The sequence below is a fragment of the Pseudorca crassidens genome, chromosome 16 (assembly GCF_039906515.1).
Source record: "Pseudorca crassidens isolate mPseCra1 chromosome 16, mPseCra1.hap1, whole genome shotgun sequence".
NCBI lineage: Eukaryota > Metazoa > Chordata > Mammalia > Artiodactyla > Delphinidae > Pseudorca > Pseudorca crassidens.
In genome coordinates this window covers 12,359,868-12,382,898 of record NC_090311.1, presented here as the reverse complement: position 1 = coordinate 12,382,898, position 23,031 = coordinate 12,359,868, and the positions used below count along the sequence as shown (strand labels likewise).

At 37.0% G+C, this 23,031-nt stretch overlaps 1 protein-coding gene across 3 annotated transcripts in view; it reads right to left on the bottom strand.

The window, feature by feature from the left end:
• Window positions 1-23,031, bottom strand: part of CACUL1 (CDK2 associated cullin domain 1) — a 73,899-nt gene that overhangs the window by 26,047 nt on the left and 24,821 nt on the right. For all 3 annotated transcript variants that reach the window (XM_067709265.1, XM_067709267.1, XM_067709266.1), the window contains exon 4: window positions 2,497-2,592. In XM_067709265.1, the coding sequence (XP_067565366.1) occupies window positions 2,497-2,592 (96 nt within the window). The remainder of the gene's footprint in view (window positions 1-2,496; window positions 2,593-23,031) is intronic.

Sequence of the window (23,031 nt, the reverse complement as noted above, 5' to 3'; positions counted from 1 at the left end):
TTTTAAGGAACCTCCATAGTGGCTGTACCAATTCACATTCCCACCAGCAGTGCAAGAGTGTTCCCTTTTCTCCACACCCTCTCCAGCATTTATTGTTTCTAGATTTTTTGAGGATGGCCATTCTGACTGGTGTGAGATGATATCTCATTGTAGTTTTGATTTGCATTTCTCTAATGATTAATGATGTTGAGCATTCTTTCATGTGTTTGTTGGCAGTCTGTATATCTTCTTTGGAGAAATGTCTATTTAGGTCTTCTGCCCATTTTTGGATTGGGTTGTTTGTTTTTCTGTTATTGAGCTGCATGAGCTGCTTATAAATTTTGGAGATTAATCCTTTGTCAGTTGCTTCATTTGCAAATATTTTCTCCCATTCTGAAGGTTGTCTTTTGGTCTTGTTTGTGGTTTCCTTTGCTGTGCAAAAGCTTTGAAGTTTCATTAGGTCCCATTTGTTTATTTTTGTTTTTATTTCCATTTCTCTAGGAGGTGGGTCAAAAAGGATCTTGCTGTGATTTATGTCACAGAGTGTTCTGCCTATGTTTTCCTCTAAGAGTTTGATAGTTTCTGGCCTCACATTTAGTTCTTTAATCCATTTTGAGCCTATTTTTGTGTATGGTGTTAGGGAGTGATCTAATCTCATAGTTTTACATGTACCTGTCCAGTTTTCCCAACAGCACTTATTGAAGAGGCTGTCCTTTCTCCACTGTACATTCCTGCCTCCTTTATCAAAGATAAGGTGATCATATGTGCGTGGGTTTATCTCTGGGCTTTCTATCCTGTTCCACTGATCTTTCTCTTTCTGTGCCAGTACCATACTGTCTTGATTACTGTAGCTTTGTAGTATAGTCTGAAGTCAGGGAGCCTGATTCCTCCAGCTCCGTTTTTCATTCTCAAGATTGCTTTCGCTATTCGGGGTCTTTTGTGTTTCCATACAAATTGTGAATTTTTTTGTTATAGTTCTGTGAAAAACGCCAGTGGTAGTTTGATAGGGATTGCATTGAATCTGTAGATTGCTTTGGGTAGTACAGTCATTTTCACAATGTTGATTCTTCCAATCCAAGAACATGGTATATCTCTCCATCTATTTGTATCACCTTTAATTTCTTTCATCAGTGTCTTATAATTTTCTGCATACAGGTCTTTTGTCTCCTTAGGTAGGTTTATTCCTAGATATTTTATTGTTTTTGTTGCAATGGTAAATGGGAGTGTTTTCTTGATTTCACTTTCAGATTTTTCATCATTAGTGTATAGGAATGCCAGAGATTTCTGTGCATTAATTTTGTATCCTGCTACTTTACCAGATTCATTGATTAGCTCTAGTAGTTTTCTGGTAGCATCTTTAGGATTCTCTATGTATAGTATCATGTCATCTGCAAACAGTGACAGCTTTACTTCTTCTTTTCCGATTTGGATTCCTTTTATTTCCTTTTCTTCTCTGATTGCTGTGGCTAAAACTTCCAAAACTATGTTGAATAAGAGTGGTGAGAGTGGGCAACCTTGTCTTGTTCGTGATCTTAGTGGAAATGCTTTCAGTTTTTCACCATTGAGGACGATGTTGGCTGTGGGTTTGTCATATATGGCCTTTATTATGTTGAGGAAAGTTCCCTCTATGCCTACTTTCTGCAGGGTTTTTGACATGTCATTATTTTTAACTGCGTATTTTTCTACGGTAAATATCCTCCATAAATTATTTAAATAGTAGTCTCCCACTGATGACACAAATTCCTCCCAATGTTCTGTTTTTTTCAGTAAAGCATATCTTATGGAGAATAAATCATTTTGAAGATTGGTATTACACACATAGTTTATCTCTAGGCTACAACCCATTCTCTAGGTTTAGGTTGTAGGATCAACCTAAACAACCATTCCCTAATCTAATCAACAAAGAGAAAGTGGGACAATGGTTTCTAAGGGCTCTTCCTGTTCAACAGGAACACTAACATTAAGATCCTATAGCTTATATATTTAAAAGGCGGGGGTGGGGGGGGTGGGGGACAGGGCGGGGACACTTCAACAAAGTCAACAGACTACAAGACGTACTCATGGCATAATTTTCCAAGTGAAAGAGATTAACAGAATGAAAGCAAACTTTACTGTTCTACTTTTTATGGAGTTACTTCCTTGGCATTTATTATACATCATGTTTGTAGATACATGTCTTAACTCTCTATTTTCTGAAGGTAAGAAATCTTTCTGATATATCTTTATTTTCCAAGCACAGTATCTTCCATATGGCAGAAACAAAATGTTAATTGGGTGACTGCTGATTATTAATGCCTAACTGTCTGTTTCAGCAATGGTATTTATGAAATTTTTAAACAGTGAAAGGCTAAATAAGTCTTCTATGCCAACACTATGAACATTGCTGAAATAGATTAATTTCCGTTTCTAACATAATACATAGTAAAAGAAAAATAGAATATGCTTAACTTTCTGCATCTATCTGCACTTAGACCAATAAACAGAGGTATTTGGAAAGGGGAAACAGCTCTAACTTACCATATATATGAAAAGAGGCACAATGCTCTGCAATGCTCCCATATACTGTCCAAGAGCTATATTAAATCTTTCAATATAGAGATCTGGAGGGCTGGCCTGTGAAAAAGAACATAAATGTGATCATTCCAGGAAACCAGGTGTAAAGATCTTCCGGCACAATCTAAAATGCAAACAGACTTAGAACTCAATCAAAGTTCACACTGAAATTCACAATAAAGAAAAAGAGGAGGCTTGTATCCTGAAGTTTAGTTAAGATTTCTATCTCTATTCCAATATCTGCTATGCAAAACTGAGGTTTGATTTAGCTGCCTTTAAAATGTGTGTAACCTTCCCATGTCAGTTAAAAGGCTTTACTCTGTTAACAAGTAAAAGGGTGAATTTACACTTAAGATAAATGATATGATTTTTTAAATCACCACTAAACTATAGACATTTACTATGGGAATCAAACTATATTTGGGCTTGCAATAGGGGGGGAAATTCAAGGAAGTGATATAGGCTTAATATACTATGAGAATGGCTGTTGACATGTTAGAATTACCTTAGGCACAGTAATATTCTAAGTTGATACTAACTTGGTTGTACCACTCCTGTAGCTAGCCAATTATAAACCTATTGGCTAGAAAGCAGGACTCAAATGGTCCATATACATCTGCAGCTCTGGAGAGTAGTTAAAATAAATATAATACATGACTGGCATTTAACTCATTGTTACCAAATACCATGTCATAAAGCCATCAAAAGAGAACACTTCCAATTTAACTGCACGTTGTGGAATGAATGTGAGTGTGTGTGTCCCCACACACAAATCCCTATGTTAAAACCCTAACCAGTGCAGCTCTATTTAGAGTAAGGAAGTAATTAAGGCTAAATGAGGTCATAAGAGTAGAGCCCTTATCCTACAGGATTAGTGTCCTTATGAGAAAAGACACCAAGGGGCTCATTCTTTTCCCCTTCCTCTCCCTCCCCTCCCCCAAAGCACACTCAGAGGAAAGGCCATGTGAGCACACTGCAAGAGGATGGCTGTCTACAAGCCAGGAAGAGAGCTCTCATCAGGAACCAAATCAGCTGACACCTTAATCTTGGACTTCCCAGCCTCCAGAATGGTGAGAAATAAATATCCGTTGTTTAAACCACTCAGTCTGTAGTATTTTGTTATGGCAGCCCAAGCAGACTAAGATACTGTGTTTTACAAAAACGTATCCATGTACTATTTCATTTTATTCCCTAAAGCTAAATTAATTAAGTACCATTTTAATGTTGAAGAAACACACAAATGGGCAAGGATTTGCCTAAAATTAGAATGACAGATCCAGGTCTTCCAGCTATGAATTCATTCCTGGGCCAGGGAGTTGGGGGAATGGGCATGGCACAAAACATCACACAAACAAAACTGATTCTACACAAGGGCTATCTCATGACAGTCTCATCATCTGACAACCACATCATATACACAAAGTCTGGCTTTCAAACAAGTATATAAAGAAACACCACGTTGAAAGACTCCTAAATATTAAATTTAAACATTGAAATTATAAAACCATTTCAGCTAAGCTGTTTTAGAAATGTCCAAATAGTCCAATAATATTTTAAAATAAAATTTAATTCATTTTTTTCAGTTCTACTTAGAAGCTTAGATATGTGCAGTGAGCTGTCCTTACTTTTAATTCATCTTTCATCACTGAGTTCTTACATACAGGTTTGGTGCACACTTGGTGCTTTTTTTTTTAAAAACATTTATTTTTCTTAGTCCTCCTACTGCAATAAATTGAACATTATTTCCATTTAACATCTGAGGCAACTGGGGCTCAGAAATATTTGGTCAACTGATTACAGTCCTACAGCTAATAAGCCCAAGAATTAAGACTCTAACCTTGTTCAAATTCAGTCCTTCCAACTATTTATAATCAATTTTTAGCACCCTGAAACTTTTAGAAGAAAGTTCAGACTTCCAGTTTAGGCCACTATCTACCTCTCTGCTTTCACATCCTGCTCATTCTCCCGTGTAGCCCAGCACAGTCATCACATGGAACTACTACTAACAGTTCCCAAACAATGTCTGTATGCTGCTTAGGCCTCCTTCACTGTATCTTCTACCTGACGCCTTTTATCACCACCCTCAACCATACTCACCCTGGCTAATTTCTCCTACTCATCCTTCAAGATCTGTTTCACTTCCTCAAAACTGAGATATACGGCCCTTCAACAGGGCACCACCACACTTACTCACTTCTCCACTGGGTAGTCTCTGTCACTAAACTTTCAGCCCCTAGAGGGCAAGATCTGTGTCTTATCTTTACATCTCTAGTGCAGACCACAGAACCCGAGCATAGTAGGTATAGATAAGTGCTTTTTTTTGTACTTAGGACAGTCTTGCTTAAATCTAAAGTTGTTTAAATCTAAATCTAATCTAGCCTTGCTTAAATCTAAATTGCTATTTTATCATTTAACAAGGTTATATGACAATTCATTTAGCCCTCTGAATTTCAATTTCCATACATATAAAAAATAAGAAAAACACTAATTGTGCTATTTCCAAGATGTGCTGAGAATCAAAGAAAATAATGTGTGCTTAGAAAAATGTCAACTATTACACATGCACATGCAAGTAGCAAGAGTAAACTCCTTTATGAATTAACTACCTATTTGTTTAATACTTCAGAAAAACCTATTAACATTATTAAAGGCATTCTTTGTTAACTAAAAAAATTGGGGAAAACAGTTCCACATTATGGGCAAACTTTTCACTATAACGAACAGAATTACATGTAATATCTTTCTCTAAACTGCTTCGAAGAACTCTGGAAATGATATTTCAATATTCAAAGAAATAAATTTTAGAAGTATGATATGAAAAAAGAAAATCTGAAGAGTTTTTGCATTAAAATAATTTTCCTTTTTCATAAAAGGATACTTTATCTATCTAAAAGTTAAAAGTATGAACATTGATCAAAAGCCACACTTCATAGCAGACAGAATAAATAAAATTGAATTCCTTATTCTTTTCAAGACTTCCCAAAGTCACAAAGGTTATGAGTATTAAAAAGTACTTTTTGTACTGAATCAAATGTCAGAACGTTTACTTAGCTTTTTTACTTCCACATTACATGCAGCACTTATTCAAAACCTCTTAAATGACAGACTACAAATTATAATAGTCTTCTAAAATAAATCCATGCTGTTTACTAGAAACCTAGAAATACCTGTTAGTAACAAAACTAATCGAATTGTTCCTCCTTAAAACTTAAGTTCAGTATACTTTGGGTCCCATTGTGGAAATTGCTACCTATTTGATTTACATAATTTCACCATGAATGTATTTGGATTGGACATTAAATGAAATTTTTTACCCCTAAAATAAGCAAGCTTCATTTTCTTCTCAAATAAAATAAGAAAAAGCAATTGGCCAGAAAAATAACCATTACTCCAAACATGCTCCTACTTCTCATAACAGACTTAGATTCCCTGAAATTTGTAATATAGCTGGTAGGAATGTTTTAATTTCTTCTTCTTCTTTTTTAAATCAGTAATTCATTCATCTGGTTTAAAATTCAAATTAGTTCAAAAGGGTTTAGAGTAAAGAATTTACCTTTCATTCCTTCCACATTGAACAAACCAACACTTAATTCCTTTATAACCTTCCAGAAGAATTTTACATATATACAAAAAAATAAGAATCCCATTTATATCCTTTTTCACACAAATGCTAACTTACAATCATACTGATCTGCACTTTTCCTAACAATGTAGCTTGGAGACTGTTTTATTCTACTGTTTCTCAAACATTTTGATATCAGGAACCCTTTATACTCTTAAAAATAACTGGAAATTCCAAAAAGCTTTTATTTATAATGTAGGTTGTATCTATTAGTATTTACCATATTAGAAACTAAAACTGGGTTTTAAAACTATGTATTAATGTATTCTAAAATGACAATAAGCTCATCACATTTTAACAATTTTAATGTTAAAATACAGTTAAATATTTTATATTATAAACTAAGTTGTATGTAAATAACTATATTTTCCCCCCCAAAAATTAGTAAGAAGAGTGGTATTGTTTTTACAGTTTTGTAAGTCTCTTGAGAGTGGCTTAATAGAAGACAGCTGGATTCTCATATCTGCTTCTGTACTGAATCAGTTGTGATGTGATGTTTTGGCTAAAGTAAATGAAGAAAATCTACCTTCACACAGATATGTGGTCAGAAAAGGAAGGCATATTTTAATAGCCTTTTCAAATAATTGTAGATATTTTTCTCTGAAACCTGACAAGTGGTAGTTTCATAAAGGTTAGTTGGGATATGAAATCTGAAACTATCAATGAATTCTTGATACTCTATTACATTAAAACCCATTGTTCTATCTTCTACTTTGAATGGGTCTTTTACAGATACATTTTATAGCATTACAAACCTGTCATTTGAAAAATACTGACTCACTGAGTTATGTAGATCTAAATGTTGACACATTTCACTATACAACATCAAAAAAAGTTATCATCATCTATCTCATCAGAAAAGTCTTTTTAAGTACTGGGATGTTATCAAGATCATCATTGTAGATACAGGTTTTCCAAAATTCTAATTTTCACTTCAAAGCTCAAATTTTCTCATTGGCAACAAACACCGTCAGTTGTTTTCCTTGAAGTGACACACTTCTTTCATTTTTCAGAAAATGTCTATTAAACACCAGTCTAAATAACCATAGTTTGTCAGTCATTCTTTCAAATAAAAGGAGTGTTTTATAGGGGAAAACACTAGCTTAATAGCTAGCTTAGCTCAAAACTCATATAACCACAGAAGTGCTATTTTTCAAAACAATCACTGTTACTTTAGTATACAGCTTCCCATTTCTTCACAAAGAATATTTTTCTAAGTACACGCAAAGTCACAATTCAATAAAATTCATATTTTTCATTGCTTCATCTAGCACATTCTTAAGTGCAATGCTTTTGTTTTCTGCTGTGCGTCTGCAGAGGTGAAGATGCTAAGGCACCAAGCAGTTCTACCCATCAGACCCAAGAGCCACACAGTGAAAAGGGAAAACAAGATCTTAGTAGTATTAGAAATACTGTAGTATCTGTAGTATTACAGACCCCCTGAAAAGATTTCAGGGACCCTTAGAGGTCCTCAAACCACTTTTGAAAGAAATCTATTCTTTTAAGTACAATGTTTGAATGTACTATTTATTTAACCAGTCCCCCATTTGATAGCTTGTTGCTAATCTTTTATTACCACAAGATGTTGCAATGAATTACTTCATACAGATGCTATTTTGTAGAGAGTAATTTTAAAGAAAAATTAAGTTTAAAAGAAGTAGAATTAGATGATAATCATGTATCATCATATAAAAACAAAATAATTTTGGTACTTAAGAGTTTTATAGAACCAATCTGCTAAATATCCCTTAAAAAATATATATACATACACACACATATATATATTTGCTTACTAAGTATATTCCTTAATTATTTTTAATTTTGAAAGCTAGATAAGGAAGCTTGGTCAGTTACTCTAATTAGACATATATTAATTTTTAGAACAGCATGACTTGTTTAAGTAATTTTACTAGCCAACAGACAAATATACTATGGTCTAGGTCAGTACTGCCCAACAGAACTTCCTGTGATGATGGAAATGTCCTATACCTGCACTGTCCAATATGGCAGCCGCTAGTCATGTGTGACTACTGAGCACCTGAAATGTATTTAATAAGACAAACTAAGAAAGTGAACTTTTATGTCACTTTAATTTTAAAGTTACATGTGACTAAATGGTAACCAAACTGGACACTGCAGATGTAAAATAGAAATAAGTTCCACAGTTTCATAATTATATCCCTCCTCTTCTATCTACGCCCTATCCCCACCCCACCAAAATGAAACATGAAAAAAATTTAAGAATATTTGCTTTTATGTTCACAAAAACGTTGTAGTTGTCTTTAAATAAAGAAATGACTTTCATATGTTATAATGAAATAAGGAGGAAGAAAAGATGGGAAGGAGGGATCTAATAAACATAACAAGGCCACTAACATATATCTTTGTGGAAGTAACACATGTTCACTGAAATTTTTAAAATTAAAAATGCAATTATAGGAAAACAACCACTACCAAGAATGGTAGATAACTACCATCAACATTTTCTTCTGTTCTTCTGTGTGTATGTTTTATAACAAATATGGAATTATTTTGTAATCTGCTATTGTCACTCAGCTATATATATCATTGACACCTCACAGACCAAATGTATTTCAACAACGTGATTGTAATGACTGTCTGGCCCCACCATTGTCTACTTCATCAGTCCCTCTTCATTAGGTACTTCAAACCAAGCTCTGCTGTCTGCATTATCCAGGTTTGCATGGTGCTTCTACTCCAGATCAGCACTTCAGTGGTGCAAATGTGTTGCGTGTCGTCAGCAACAATACAATCTTACATTTAAACAAAAAATGACACCACTAGTTGCTTGAGAGAGACCAGTTTCGGGAACTATGGTACATTTGCCTAGGCCAGTGAATTTCAAAGCATGCTGCTCTCCAAGTCACCTGAAGGGCTTGTTAATGATGCAGATTCCTTTGCCACAAGTCCAGACTCAGAAACTTTCCAGAAGTGTATATTTTTAAAGAGAACTTCAGGGGATTCTTTAAACAGCTGGCCCAGCAGCTGTTAAGCATTTAGAAGCCTGTACCTTAGACCACTTCAAAGGAAAGAGAGGTGCTCTATGGGAAGGAAGTCTAGAGGATCCAAGAAAGAGCAGAGCAGTAATTACCCACCCTACACAAGGCATTTATTGCATGACAACAGTGACACTGCAGCTGCAAACTATACTGAAATCAATGAAAATATGATACACTAACATTTTAATATTAGTGTTAAGACTATAGGTGAATTGTTCTTTTTAACTTAACAGCTTCTTGATTATTATCAACTTCAGTGATTATGAAGTTATTAAAGTGCAATGGTGAAGTTCTAACTCCACTTAGAATGCAGAAAGCCACCAGAGAACATCAGTCCTGCCCTGATGGTAAGAAAAAGCTAGTTAACCTACATCATCAATTTTCTGAGCTCATCAGAGACCTGAGGTCATTACATTTTACAACTGCCATGTCCAACCAGGTGAACTGAATTCCAAAGCGTTACAAGCTCTTCTAAGGAAAGAAGGAACACGTGAACTGTTTCTCTCTGGTGATGGCAGCCACAAAAGCTGGTACAAGAACAACCGAAGCTGAAATCAACCATTAAAGGCCAAGTGTGAACTAGCAGTATAGAATCCCTGGGAGCCTCAACACAAGGGCGGTCCATACCTACACCCCAGCTCTTTTCCATGGGTTTCCACTGGGCCTTTGAGATGAATAATTGAGGGCAGTGAAAGAGATCAGAGAGCCACCTTCTATGGCACAGATGTGCTAGGCCTGTCAATGTTTGAGGGTGGGGCAGGAGTCCCTAAGGAAACCCACGCACACTGCGGGCCCATCACGGGTAAACAGCTGCTGATTAGCTGCCTATGGAAGACATGAATGAAAACTGCCTATGTGCCGGACCCTACTCACCTACAAAGCAAAAGCCATTTGTTGAAGGGAAGGGGTAGGAGATCCACCTGAACCCTGGTGACCCTTCTTTTACCTGAGGCAAAAACTGTCTACTGTGGGGGGATGGACAGGGAATCCTCTAGCCCTCCTGTCACAGGCAAAGGTCACCAATCACTGAGGAGGGGGCAGAAAATCCACTCATGCCCAGGTTTCTGCATTACTACAAAACAGAAGCATCTTGCTGCTGAGGGAAGTGCAGGAAACTTGCTCACTCCTAAAGCCCCCCGTGGATGCAAGGCGAAATTTGGTTGCCACAGGGTATAGGGGACAAGAGGTGCAAGGGGCAGGGAGAAAGCAAGAAACCCTCCGGAGCTCTAGACCAGGGGTCAACAAACCAGAGCCTGCAGGCCAAATCTGGCCCACCACCTGTTTTTATAAATAAAATCTGACTGGAACACAGTCACGTCCATTCATGTATGAATTGTCCACCACTGCTTTCATGCTGCAACAGCAGAGTTAAAGATGCTGCAATAGAGACCACAAGGCCCGTGAGGATAACTACTATCTGGCCCTTGGCAGCAAAAGTTTACCAACCCCAGTTCTAGACCTTGAACTGAGAAGGAAAAGGCTATCTGCAAATGGGGTGAGGAAGAGGGAGATGAGAACACTGAGAAAGCCCCACTTCCGAGGGTTCAGGTGCATGGGGACTACCTATGACTGAGGCAGGAGTAAGAGAACCAGGGAAAAAACCCAAACCAAAAACCCTGCTCCCCACCCCCGAAGCCTTGCACCAAGTAATAAGCAACAGCCATCCACTCACTGCTGGGAGAGGGCAACAGTGCAAAGAAAGGCCCCCGCCATAAGGGCTGAGGATAGAGCAGGAGCACTGAAAACCCCCTCCTGATTCACACTAGGACCAGAGCAGTCACTGTCCACTGCTAGAGAATCTGAGGCCTTACTGGTTATTGAAATGATAAAACGCAAACCCAAGTCAACTACTAATACAACTGATTCAACTCCTCACACCAACAGCCCAACAGAAGAGTGGCAGGCCCATTACTAAGCATAAATATTATTTATGTCAGTCTCTACTGATGCTTTTATACAATGTCTAGCATTCAATTAGAAACACCAAAAAAGTAAGAAAACACACCCACTGTCAAGAGTTAAACAGTCAACAGGCCCAGACACAGAGATGCCCACAAGTTGGAACTATCATACAGAGACTTTAAAATAACTATGATTAATGTATGTTAGGACCCAGTAGAAGAGGTGGGAAACGTGCATAAAAAGATAGGGAATTACAGCAGACAAATGAAAAGGTTTTTTTTAAGTCAAACAGAAATGCTAAAAGTTTTCAAATAGTTCCTTCATAATCTTTTAACATTTTAACATTTATTCCTATATTACCAAGTATGACTTCGGCATTATGGATACGATACAAATGGATCTGAATGCTCCCTTAATATTATTTTCTGAATGAAACTGGAAACTACTTTTTTAAAAAAATTTGCCTCTACATGACTAACTTTAGCAAAAATGAATAGCGTGTAATATACTTTTAGTCTAACCAACTTATTCCATGACTTTCCAGAGCAATACCACTCTGCCAACAGGCAGATTTATCAAGGCTCCAGAAGCAACACTAATTACACCTAAGGCTGACAGAGATGCTACATAAAACTGGAATTTCTTTCCAAATAGACAAATACATACATCTGGCGTTATATTCTCATCCATTCCCATTCCTGCTGTGTAGATATTGTTTCCATAGTAAAGTATCCAAGAAACGTAGGTTACGTAGAAGGTAAATGAATCTCGGGAGCTAGTAGGAACTATAATGCACATCTCTGATGCTCCTAATATAAGTTGTATAGATGATTTTCTAATTAAAAGCAACAATAAAAAAGGTCAAGGTGAGTCTAAAAGACAGTAGAAGACATTTCTCTCTTAGGTCTCTTAACTTTCAAAGTTAACTGTTACTATCATTACTATTACAATTATACGGAAATTTCTTCCCCGCTTATTTCTAAGGTAAGACTTTCCTCCTTTTCCAAATACTATTCGGACTTGAACACTAAACAAAATTAAAGCCAAGCTTCTGTGATCCTGGATTCCTTTAGCTTACCCACATAACAATGAGATAAACCTAGGTTCTAATCTCAGCTTTTTAACTGACTAGCTAGGTAACAAAGAACAGTTACAAAAGGTTCAAGATTACTTCATAAGAGAAAATATCCAAAGTCAGATGAAATAGGAGGACCTCTCAATCTCCTATATGCCTCATCTCTTTTACCACTGAGCAAAACTTCTAATTCAAGTACATAACTCTGTCTCAAAACAAAAAGTTTGTTTTAAAAAGAATACAACTCCTAAATGTACTCTACACTCTGATAATAAACAACTGCAAATAATTATTCATTATTTAAGTGATTTGACTCTCCTGCTCATCATAAATTCCATTTCCTGAGTTAAGGATGCTGTTTTAACTGGAATAAGTAGGTGGTTTTAATAATCTCAGCTGTAAGGCAAGCATATGGTTTTCATTTTTGTCAACTAGTAAGTACTTTTACTGGATCTCTTTGGGGCCTGGCATTATGTTGAGTTCTATAAGGACACATGAAAAGAAAACACAGACCCTGCCTTCAAAGGATGGTAGTAAACTTATTAGAATTATGATCTGAATGGAAGCCTGTAGACTGATAGAGGGTTAAGGCGTCTCACTGGCAAATTCTCTAAGAACAACTTCGCTTAAGTTCTAGTTTGGACTTAAAAATAGATCTCCAAATACTTATTCAGAAGGACTTTCTGGGGACTTCCCTGGTGGCACAGTGGTTAAGAATCTGCCTGCCAATGCAGGGGACACTGGTTCGTGCCCTGGTCTGCGAAGATCCCACATGCCGTGGAGTGACTAAGCCCATGCGCCACAACTACTGAGCCTGTGCTCTAGAGCGCGCGAGCCACAACTACTGAGCCCGCGTGACACAACTACTGAAGCCCACACACCTAGAGCCCGTGCTCTGCAACAAGAGAAGCCACCGCAATGAGAAGCCCGCGCACCATAATGAAGATTAGACCCCGCTCGCCACAACTAGAGAAAGCCCACGGACAGCAACAAAAACCCAACGCAGCCAAAAATAAATAAATAAAATAAATAAATTTATTTTAAAAAAAAAGAAAGACTTTCTGTGAAGAGATAGTTACCAGTTGGCAGTGATATTTACCTTACTTGAAATCTATGTAGAAAGGATAACAATGTTCTATCTAAAAATCTTCCTCACTATAGCAAAGAGTAAACAGCATTATTTTGGGAGAATGAAACATTTTTTTAAACACACTTTGTAGCTCAACAGATATAGAAATTATAGCCTTTAAAAGGTATACAAGCTTTCAAATGACTGCATACAACTAGTTGAGTTATGCTGCCACCCACTGGACAAAACACAAATAGCAAAGCAATCCTTGGCCCATTTTAAACAGGAAGATAAACTTGGTTTCATTTGTTGGCAGTATGGCAATAAAGCTTTTACAGGTAATCTGGCGTCTATGAAGACTGAAGCAAAGTTAAGTCATGTTGACTGATTATGATTTAGTTTCTATTAATTTCCATTATTAATTGGTTTGAGAGTTAAATTATATTTAACTCAACCAAGATATATTTGATATATTTAGCTTAAAAGACATTAAAATTACTCTAAATTCATTTAAATGAATGGTTTAAACGCAATTAGTTAACTTCCTTTAAAATAGCTGACAAATACTCATTTAAACTATTCTAAATTCTGCCTTATTTGAGAATAAAAACTGCACCATTTTCCTTTTCTGCTTCTGTCTTTGTGGTCTCTCCTCCTCAGGACCCTGCACTCAGGTTAGTATTATCAGTGCTGTTCCTAACAATTCAATGTTATTGTCCTGGCCTGGGAGCCAAAATCTCTGTTTAAACACTGTTTCTTGGTGGTAATGTACAGTCTAAGTTCCAAACCACTGACAAAGAAACTGTTGGAAGAAACACACTTGCTAGTGGGTTCCTGACTATAAAGCTACTAGATCAAAATACCAGAATATTTTTATTTGGCCAAAGTGAAAATATACTCTCAATTTGATGAAGTATATTAACATATACAATAAATTTATCAACATTACGTGGGGAGAAAATGCCTCCCAACTGCTCTAGTGGATTCCGGATTCAAATGTACACAAAAATAATCAAATTGTCTAAGTGTCATTTAAAACAGTTTTAAGAGTAAAGGATGTTATATCCATGAAGTTCAATTATCCAAATGGTAGTGAGATAAAACAGAATCTTCTAAGTATTATCAATTCAAATACTGATTTTACCAGTCAACGCCCCCCCCAAAATCTCAGTGACTTAACAAAACAGAGCTTAGATAAACAAAATGTGGTATAACCAAACAATGGAATGTTTTTCAGCCAAAAAGAAGAATGAAGTATCATGCTATAAGCATGAATGAACCTTGAAAACATGCTAATAAGTAAATTAAGCCAGATACAAAAGGTCACATATTGACGAATTCCATTTCTATCAAGTGTCCAGAATAGGCAAATCCACAAAGTAGATTAGTTACTGCCAGCGGCTGACAGGAGGGGAGATTAGTGAGTGGCTGCTAATAAGTGCTGGCTTCTTCCTGGGGTGACTAAAATGTTCTGAAATTAGTGATGATGGCTGCACAACTTCATGACCATACTAAAAGTGAGTTGTACACTTTAAAAAGGTGAATGTTAGGGTATGTGAACTGTATCTCAATAAAAAAATAACAAAAATTTTTAATGTGTTTAAAAAGAAAAAATAATATAGCAAAGTTTTCTTCCTCCCATGTTACATGCCCATCTTGAGGGTCTGCTTCATGTTATAATCACCCAGGGACGCAGGTTAAGGGAGCCTCTACCACCTAGAACACTTGGCAGAGAAAGGGAGACATGGAAAATTGCACTGCCGATCTTAAAGGCTCAGATCTCTGGGTAAACGCCTCACCAAGCACACTTCTCTTTCTCTTACGATCCACAGGCCAAAGCACTTGACCAAGTCTAACTTCAGTGGGATAGAGAAGTACACTCCTGACTGGAAACATCTGATTAATAGCATTAAGACCAGCATATTTACCTAATGAGCACTTAGTTCAATACCACACAGGCCAAGAGAAACAAGTAAGTCAGGATTCATGCCCTTAAGAAGCTCCTATGGGCTTCCCTGGTGGCGCAGTGGTTAAGAATCCGCCTGCCAATGCACGGGACACGGGTTCAAGCCCTGGCAAGGAAGATCCCACAGGCCGCGGAGCAACTAAGCCTCTGAGCCGCAACTACTGAGCCTGCGCTCTAGAGCCCACAAGCCACAACTACCGAGCCTGCATGCTACAACTACTGAAGCCCGCGTGCCTAGAGCCCCCGCTCCACAACAAGAGAAGCCACCGCAGTGAGACCTGTGCACCGCAACGATGAGTAGGCCCTGCTCACTGCAACTAGAGAAAGCCCGTGCGCAGCAACAAAGACCCAACGCAGCCAAAAATAAATAAATAAATAAAATACATAAATTTATTTAAAAAAAAAAAAAAAGAAGCAGCAGCTCCCTGTGTTGCAAAGGTGACATCCTGCTGGTAACTAAATATATCCCAAGTGCTAAACTAAGTACTCTAGCAGCAACACAAATAAAGTGCTACAGCAGCAAAGAAGAGAAAGTGATTAGTTAAGCCTACCGGGAATAGAGAAGTTAAAAACTGGGAAAACCCTAACAGACAACTAGAATGCCCCCTCTGCAGAAAGGGAAGGGAGGAAAGAAATAGTGGCACAAGAAACTAAGAAAATACACAAAGATAAAAAGACATCCTCTCCCACATTTAAATTTTAAAAGCAAAATACTGTTACACTATCTTGCTGAGTTCAGGTGTAAAGAGCCTTGAAATTCTTGTGAAGGAGTATGGTCTTTGCTCTTTAGGTAAAAGGAGAGGCAGAAGGTTGGGAAAATGAATGACATGACACGTCTAAAAAATAAACAAAATGGATTGAGGGAAGGTGCAGGGTCAAGATACAAACTAGAAATCTTTTTCTATTGTTCAAGAAAGTACGACTAAGGACCTAAACTAGGGAAGTAGCAGGGGATAAATTTGAGACATTTTACAAGGGAGAAAATCAGCAAGACTTGTGACTCATTTCATATCTCTATCCTACTACTCATCACATTTCAGTATATTAAAATGACCATCGCACATTTCCCCTAAACAGTACAAAGAACAAATCCATCTTATTTATCACTGTACCCTTTGCATCTAGCACAATGCCTGGCACGTGGACACTAAATGTTAGCTGAACTAATAAACATTCTAAAACCACTATCATTCTCCTTCACTCTCTCAAGTCCCCACTACCAACTTCTAACAATTACACTGAAACCAAAATGATCTTTAAATCCTCTCATCCCACCTCTCTTCCAACTTAATTATTGTCTTATCTATCCTGTTTCTTTGATCTCTGCAATGTGCCCCAGACATCTCTTTCTCCCTTTTCATTGCCAACAGGTTCACAATTTCTTATCCAAGATTCCTAGGGCCAGATGTGCCATAATTCAGAGGATTTCAGATTTAGAAGGTATTATGGTACACATACCAAATACTATGTAAAATACCCAGTAGAGATTGGGAATATCAATCCATTGATATTTCTGGGAGAAAATACATGAATGTTCCCAACTAAGTTCCTTCCTCACATGAGTTTAAATCAAATTTTACTCCAAATGAGTTTTGGCACCAAACTTAGAGGGAAACAAATCCATTTTCAAAGCTTTTTTTCTATTTTTGAATTACAGATAAGGGACTGTGGACCTGTAGTTCATCTAGTCTACTGTAATCACATCTCATTCTTTCCTACTCCAATCCGTCTTGTATCGATCTTCCTAAAATGTAACTCCTGGCCTTTAAGGCCTTCTACAATTTGGCCCCAGCCTGCCTTTTTCATCCTTATCACCTCCCAATCTCCCTCAAATACGTCACATTCTATCCGCATAGGATCACTCCTTGTTACCCAAACCTCTCTTACCCATAAGCCTTTACTTATGGAAGTTCTCTCAGCTCAAAACACCCTCTCCCCAAATATCATTTTTCATGACGTATTTTTAACGCCATCTTCCTCTTCATCCCTCCATCTGTCTGTGATCATTTCACCTTTAGTCTGATACAGCACTTTCTTTATTCTGCTTTGTACCACAGTTCCCTGAATATTTCTTATTGTTCCAAAGGTACACTAGCAGAGATTGTGACTTAATTCTTTTTTGGGGGTTTCATTTGTTGTTCTTTTTCTAATTTCTTGAGATAAACGCTAAAGCCACTGATGTGTTAATTTCTCACTATGATTGTGGAGTTGTCTGTTTCTCCTTTTGGATCTGTTGATTTTTCTGGGTATTTTGGGTCAATACAAATTTAGAATTATTATCTTCCTAGTAACTGAACGTTGTCATAATAAAAGGTTCTCTTTATATCCAATAATACTTCTTGCTGTGAGTCTACTTTTTATGATGTCAATGTAGCTATACTGTTTTTCTTTTTGGCTAATGTTTGTATGGTGTATCTTTTTTCATCACTTGCTTGCAATCTTTCTGTCTCCTTATATTTTAGATGTGTCTCATGTTAGCAGCATTTAGTAAGGCTGCAGAATGTCATTCAGTCCAATAATTATTTACTTTTTTAATGCAGCATTTTGTCTTTAACATTTCATGTAATTGATACACCTTACTATTCTTCTATTTGTCCCATCTGTTCTCTGTACCTTTCTCTACCCTTTCTTGACTCCTTTATTTTCAAATTATTCCATTTTCTCTATTATCTTGTTAATTACACGTTTTACTATTTTTTTCAGTTATTACCCTAAGGTTATAGACTGCATCCTTGTCTTCCCATAGACTGAAATAAATGAGTACTTTTACTTCTTCCTCAACAATGCAAGGGCCTTAGAACATTTTAAATCCTTTTACCTTCTTCCATCTTCCATGCAACTGTCATGTGTTTGGGTTATTTATATTATACCCTGTAAGACATTATCACTATTATTATTCTACACTTGCATATTTATCCTTGTTTTCCTTCATTCCTACTGGTTCTTCAAATTTTCATCTAGGGACATTTTCTTTCTATCTGAGGAACATTCCAGTATTTCTTTAAAGTTAGAGATTACTGGTGATGAATTCTCCCAATTCTTTTTTTTTTTCCTTTTTTTTTTTTTTTTTGGCCGTACGCGGGCCTCTCACTGTTGTGGCCTCTCCCATTGCGGAGCACAGGCTCTGGACGCGCAGGCTCAGCGGCCATGGCTCACGGGCCCAGCCGCTCTGCGGCATGTGGGATCTTCCCGGACCGGGGCACGAACCCGTGTCCCCTGCATCGGCAGGCGGACTCTCAACCACTGCGCCACCAGGGAAGCACTCTCCCAATTCTTGTCTAAAAAATGTATTTCTCTTGGTTTTATGATCACCTCACCTCCTAATATAACTACATATTTCTGACTGAACGTCAGACACTGTTTATGAAAAATTATGGAAACAATTTGATGTCTAGGATAATGTTCTTTCTCCAGGAAGGATTTACTTTCGCTTCTGGTAAGCAACTAGAGGAGCCAGCAAATCCAGACCATCTGAATCCAGTCAGGAATCAAGTGTCAGCTACAACAAGCTAGTCTGTAACTTATTATTCTTACTATACCTGGGATGTGATCCTTTAGGTTTGGTGGGACCTGACCTCCAATTTTTATTACTCTATCCCCATAAACCCATCAAAGCTCTATTAAATTCCTCAGCCTAGCAGCCTCTTCTTCCAGAATAAATAGGTGCCTCTAGAAGAGAAATGGCGCAAGTGCTAGTCTCCTGTCTCTGGATTTCCTTCTCTTCCCAGCTCTTGGTCCTACAATTCTTCATTTTTTTATTAGCTCCCTGGCCCATTTTAAAAATTGTTCTCAGCAGGAGGGTTGGTCTAAAATTATCTACCTTATCAATCATATGTCTACGGCTGTACCTAACAGAGTACCTTGCATAGTTATATAGGAAAGAGCTAGCTATATTAAGTTCCCCACTAGGTAGCCCTGTAACCAGTCAACCAGCTCAGTTGTTTTTATACTATCCAAGAAATCAACTGTGATTGAGAAAAGCAACAAGGAGTCTTTAAGGTTTGGGAACAAGAAAGTATGCCCATCAAAAATTAGCATTTTTAGAGGATTAGTCAGTCAAAAGAACAGACTGCAGAAAGGCAGACCAGTTAGGAGAGTACTGCTCTAGTGCAGGCACGAACCAATAATAAGGAAAAAGATGACAGCAATGGGAATGAAAGGGGACAGAAGCAAATGAAATTGCCGTATTCTATCAACCTTGACTATCACCTGGAAATAACAGGTAAGGGAGAAAAAAGGAGTCAAAGGTGAATATAAAATCTCAAGTCTGAGAGTAAAACTGATTTGAGAGAAGAGGAATTTAGATTCAGACATGAATATGAAGTATCTGTCAGAAGAAATCCAAGTTGAACTGTCGAATAGGCATTTGGAAAAGCTGGTTTGAGCCCTCACCAAAAGTACAGTGATTGCTAAAAGTTTCAACAGAATTTGCCAAAACTAACCAGAATATTGTTTACTGAACTAATAAACCAATTTTGGTATATCAAAAAATCAGAACTGGAAATTCACATTTTGAGGTTCAGGAGGCATGGAAAAAGGAAAATAAAATAGAGATGTTCATTACCACATTTAAAGAACAGAGGAGTGAAGCACAAGCGGAGATAACGGTTTAAAAAAAACTAACGCAAAATATATGTCACAGTTCAAACAATCTAGTAGTAAGTAAAAAGTAAAGATATACATGTAATAAAATACAAGAGTAAGCAGAATACTAAGTAGGTTTAGCTATATAAGTAGTTTAATAAATTTAACAAGAAAAATTTTTAAGTTGCCGGTCAAAAAGTCATTGTTTCCAAAATGAAAACAATATTTATTTTTTTAAAAGAGGAAGCAAGTTAGATTATGTTGTTATATTAAAGCATTTAGGTTCAACAAATTAAAATAATCTTTTACAATCTCTAAAAACCAGTATTCTCTAGCTTTTAAATCAGTAACTGGGGAATAGGAAACATTATTTCATACACTCTTCAGTCCCTCCAACACTGATATATGGCTTTTGATAGAGATAAGTAAGTCACTCTGGGCCATGTAAACTATACACACACCAGTAGTTATTTTAAGATGCCCTTGAGAGATAAGAGGCTGATGCCCTAAAGGTTCAACTCATTGATTTTATCAACCCCAACACTAAATTTCTGATTATCTGTCAAATTCAACTCATCCCACACTCCTGTTCTAGCTCATAGTAACAATATATCATTACTAAAATCAGAGCTGCAACTGCAAACAAAACACTCCACCCAAATAAAACTTTTCTGGCTCATGGGCCCTGGCATACACTCTTGTTCTGTCCCCAATGAAAACTGCCCTTAAGGTCTCTATAAAGTAGAGATTACACCAGGATTATGCCACATACTTGCAACACTGAATAAATTAATGTACTGGATTAACTGAACAATGAATAAATTCATTGCCTAAGCACCTAGAGACACAAAGATTAGTGGTCATACAAGGCTAATTATGCTACTCTTCCCACTGGTCAAATTTGATGCTGAGCATTCACTCAACATTTGCTGAGCTGTAACTGCCAGGCACTAAGGATAAAAACACAAGCCCTCAAAGGAGGACAGGGCTGTGAGGTGGCCAGACATGGTCGCAAAAACAATACAGAGTTATTGCCAAGACGCTACGAATGCACAGAAGAAAAAGTTCCAATGGCCTGTTTGTTTGCTTGTTTGTTTGAGGGGAGTGTGAGGGTTCTAGGAAGATTTTACACAGGTGGACACAAATGAGTTTAAGCCTGAGAAGAGAATGAAGAAGCATTTGCCAAGCAGGAAGCAAAGAAAAAATATCTTAGAACTGAGCTTAAAGCAACCAGGTGTTTCAGTAAAGCCACTTCATTTTAACGTTGAGAAAATTCACAAGATGATATTAGCATGTTTAATCAAGAGGCACACAGTTGCTGAGTGGCAGAGTTGAGACCAGAGCCCAGGTCCCCATGTTTTTATCCACTTTACCCTGCTATTTAACAATCGTTCGAGTTTACATTCTTTTACAAAAAAGATCATTTCAAAGTAAGATTTTTTTATAGCCCCATATTGCTGAACTCAAAGTAGGACACGTATAGATTCTAAAGACAAGCTAAATTCCCTGGTTTTACATCGTATATTACCTTCACATTTATCAATATGGTTTTTTAAATACTAGCATCAAAAGAGCTATCACCCTTGTCTATGTTATTTTTTATTTATTTATTTATTTTTGTGGTACGCGGGCCTCTCACTGTTGTGGCCTCTCCCGTTGCGGAGTAACAGGCTCCGGACGCGCAGGCTCAGCGGCCATGGCTCACGGGCCCAGCCGCTCCTCGGCATGTGGGATCTTCCCGGACCGGGGCACAAACCCGTGTCCCCTGCATCGGCACGCAGACTCTCAACCACTGCGCCACCAGGGAAGTCTGTCTATGTTATTTTTATAAGAATTATTCCTATTATTAGTATAAAGCAAAAATTCTTTAGTTACCTAATACGCCATATTAGTAATGGTAGGGAAAACAGGCACACTGAAACGTATAGAACCAGTGGAAGCATATAACTTGGTACAACTTTTGTGAACCACAAAATATGGACATAGTAAATGACATGCCAGGCAGACCTCAGAGATACTGCAGGTTCAACTGCAGACCGCCACAATAAAGCAAATATCAATAAATCGAGTCACATGAATTTTTTGTTTCCCAGTGCATACAGACGTTATATTTACACTATACCATAGTCTATTAAGTGTGCAATAGCATTATATCTAAAAAAAACAATGTACATACCTTAATTTTGAAATAATTTATTGCTAAAAATAATAATAAAAAAATAATAAAAAATACTTTATTGCTAAAAAATGCTAACCGTCATCTGAACCTTCAGCAAGTCACAGCAGTAATTCAAAGATCACTGATCACAAATCACAATAACAAATATAGAGATAATGAAAAAGTTTGAAATATTGTGAGAATTACCAAAATGTGACACAGAGACAAGAAGCAAGCAAATGCCTTTGGAAAAATGATGCCGAAAGACTTGCTCAGCACATGGCTGCCACAAACCTTCTTCAGTCTGTAAAAAATGCAATATCTGTGAAGTACAGTGAAGTGAAGCATAATAAAACTTACAAGATTGATTATTCCCTGTAGCACTGTTAGTAACAGCAAAAGACTGGAAGCAACCTAAATATTCATGGATTAAAAAGTGGTTAAATAAATTGAGGTTCATCAGTAAAGCAAGGTACGATGAACTATTATGCATTCCTGATAAAGAATAAAGGAGCTCTACACACACTGACAGGGATCTCACTCTCCAAAACCTCAGAAACTTACTCTCTGAACCTCAGTGACTCTCAAGTATTAGTACCCTGTGCAGCCCATCCTGGGCAAGTAACAGGTTACCTTTGTACTACTGATAATTGATCAAGCAAATTTATGCCAGAGAATGTAGCCAAGTGGCCTTCCAAAACTGCCAATTAGACTGAGCTTGATAACGCAGTACTATAGTGCCCTCTAACTTTAAAAAACATTTTACAGTAATATTCTAATTGTAAGAATGAAATGTAGTCGTATAGTGCTTACAAAATTAAGTACAAGAAAAAATTCTACACAAGCAGAAACTGCAATATGACAAATAACTAGCAAATCACAATTCTATCAGTCAAATTAATGACTCACGGGATGGCAAAGCATACGTGTAAAACATATTATAAAATTTCCAATTCACATTTCATAGATAACTTTTATAAGCAAGACAAGTAATTATTTTATCCTTATAATTTGAATTGAAATGGTTCGCTTTCTGCTTTAGAATATTTAATATTATTTTAATAATAGCAAAACAGTATTCATAAAACAATCTTTTTTGAGAT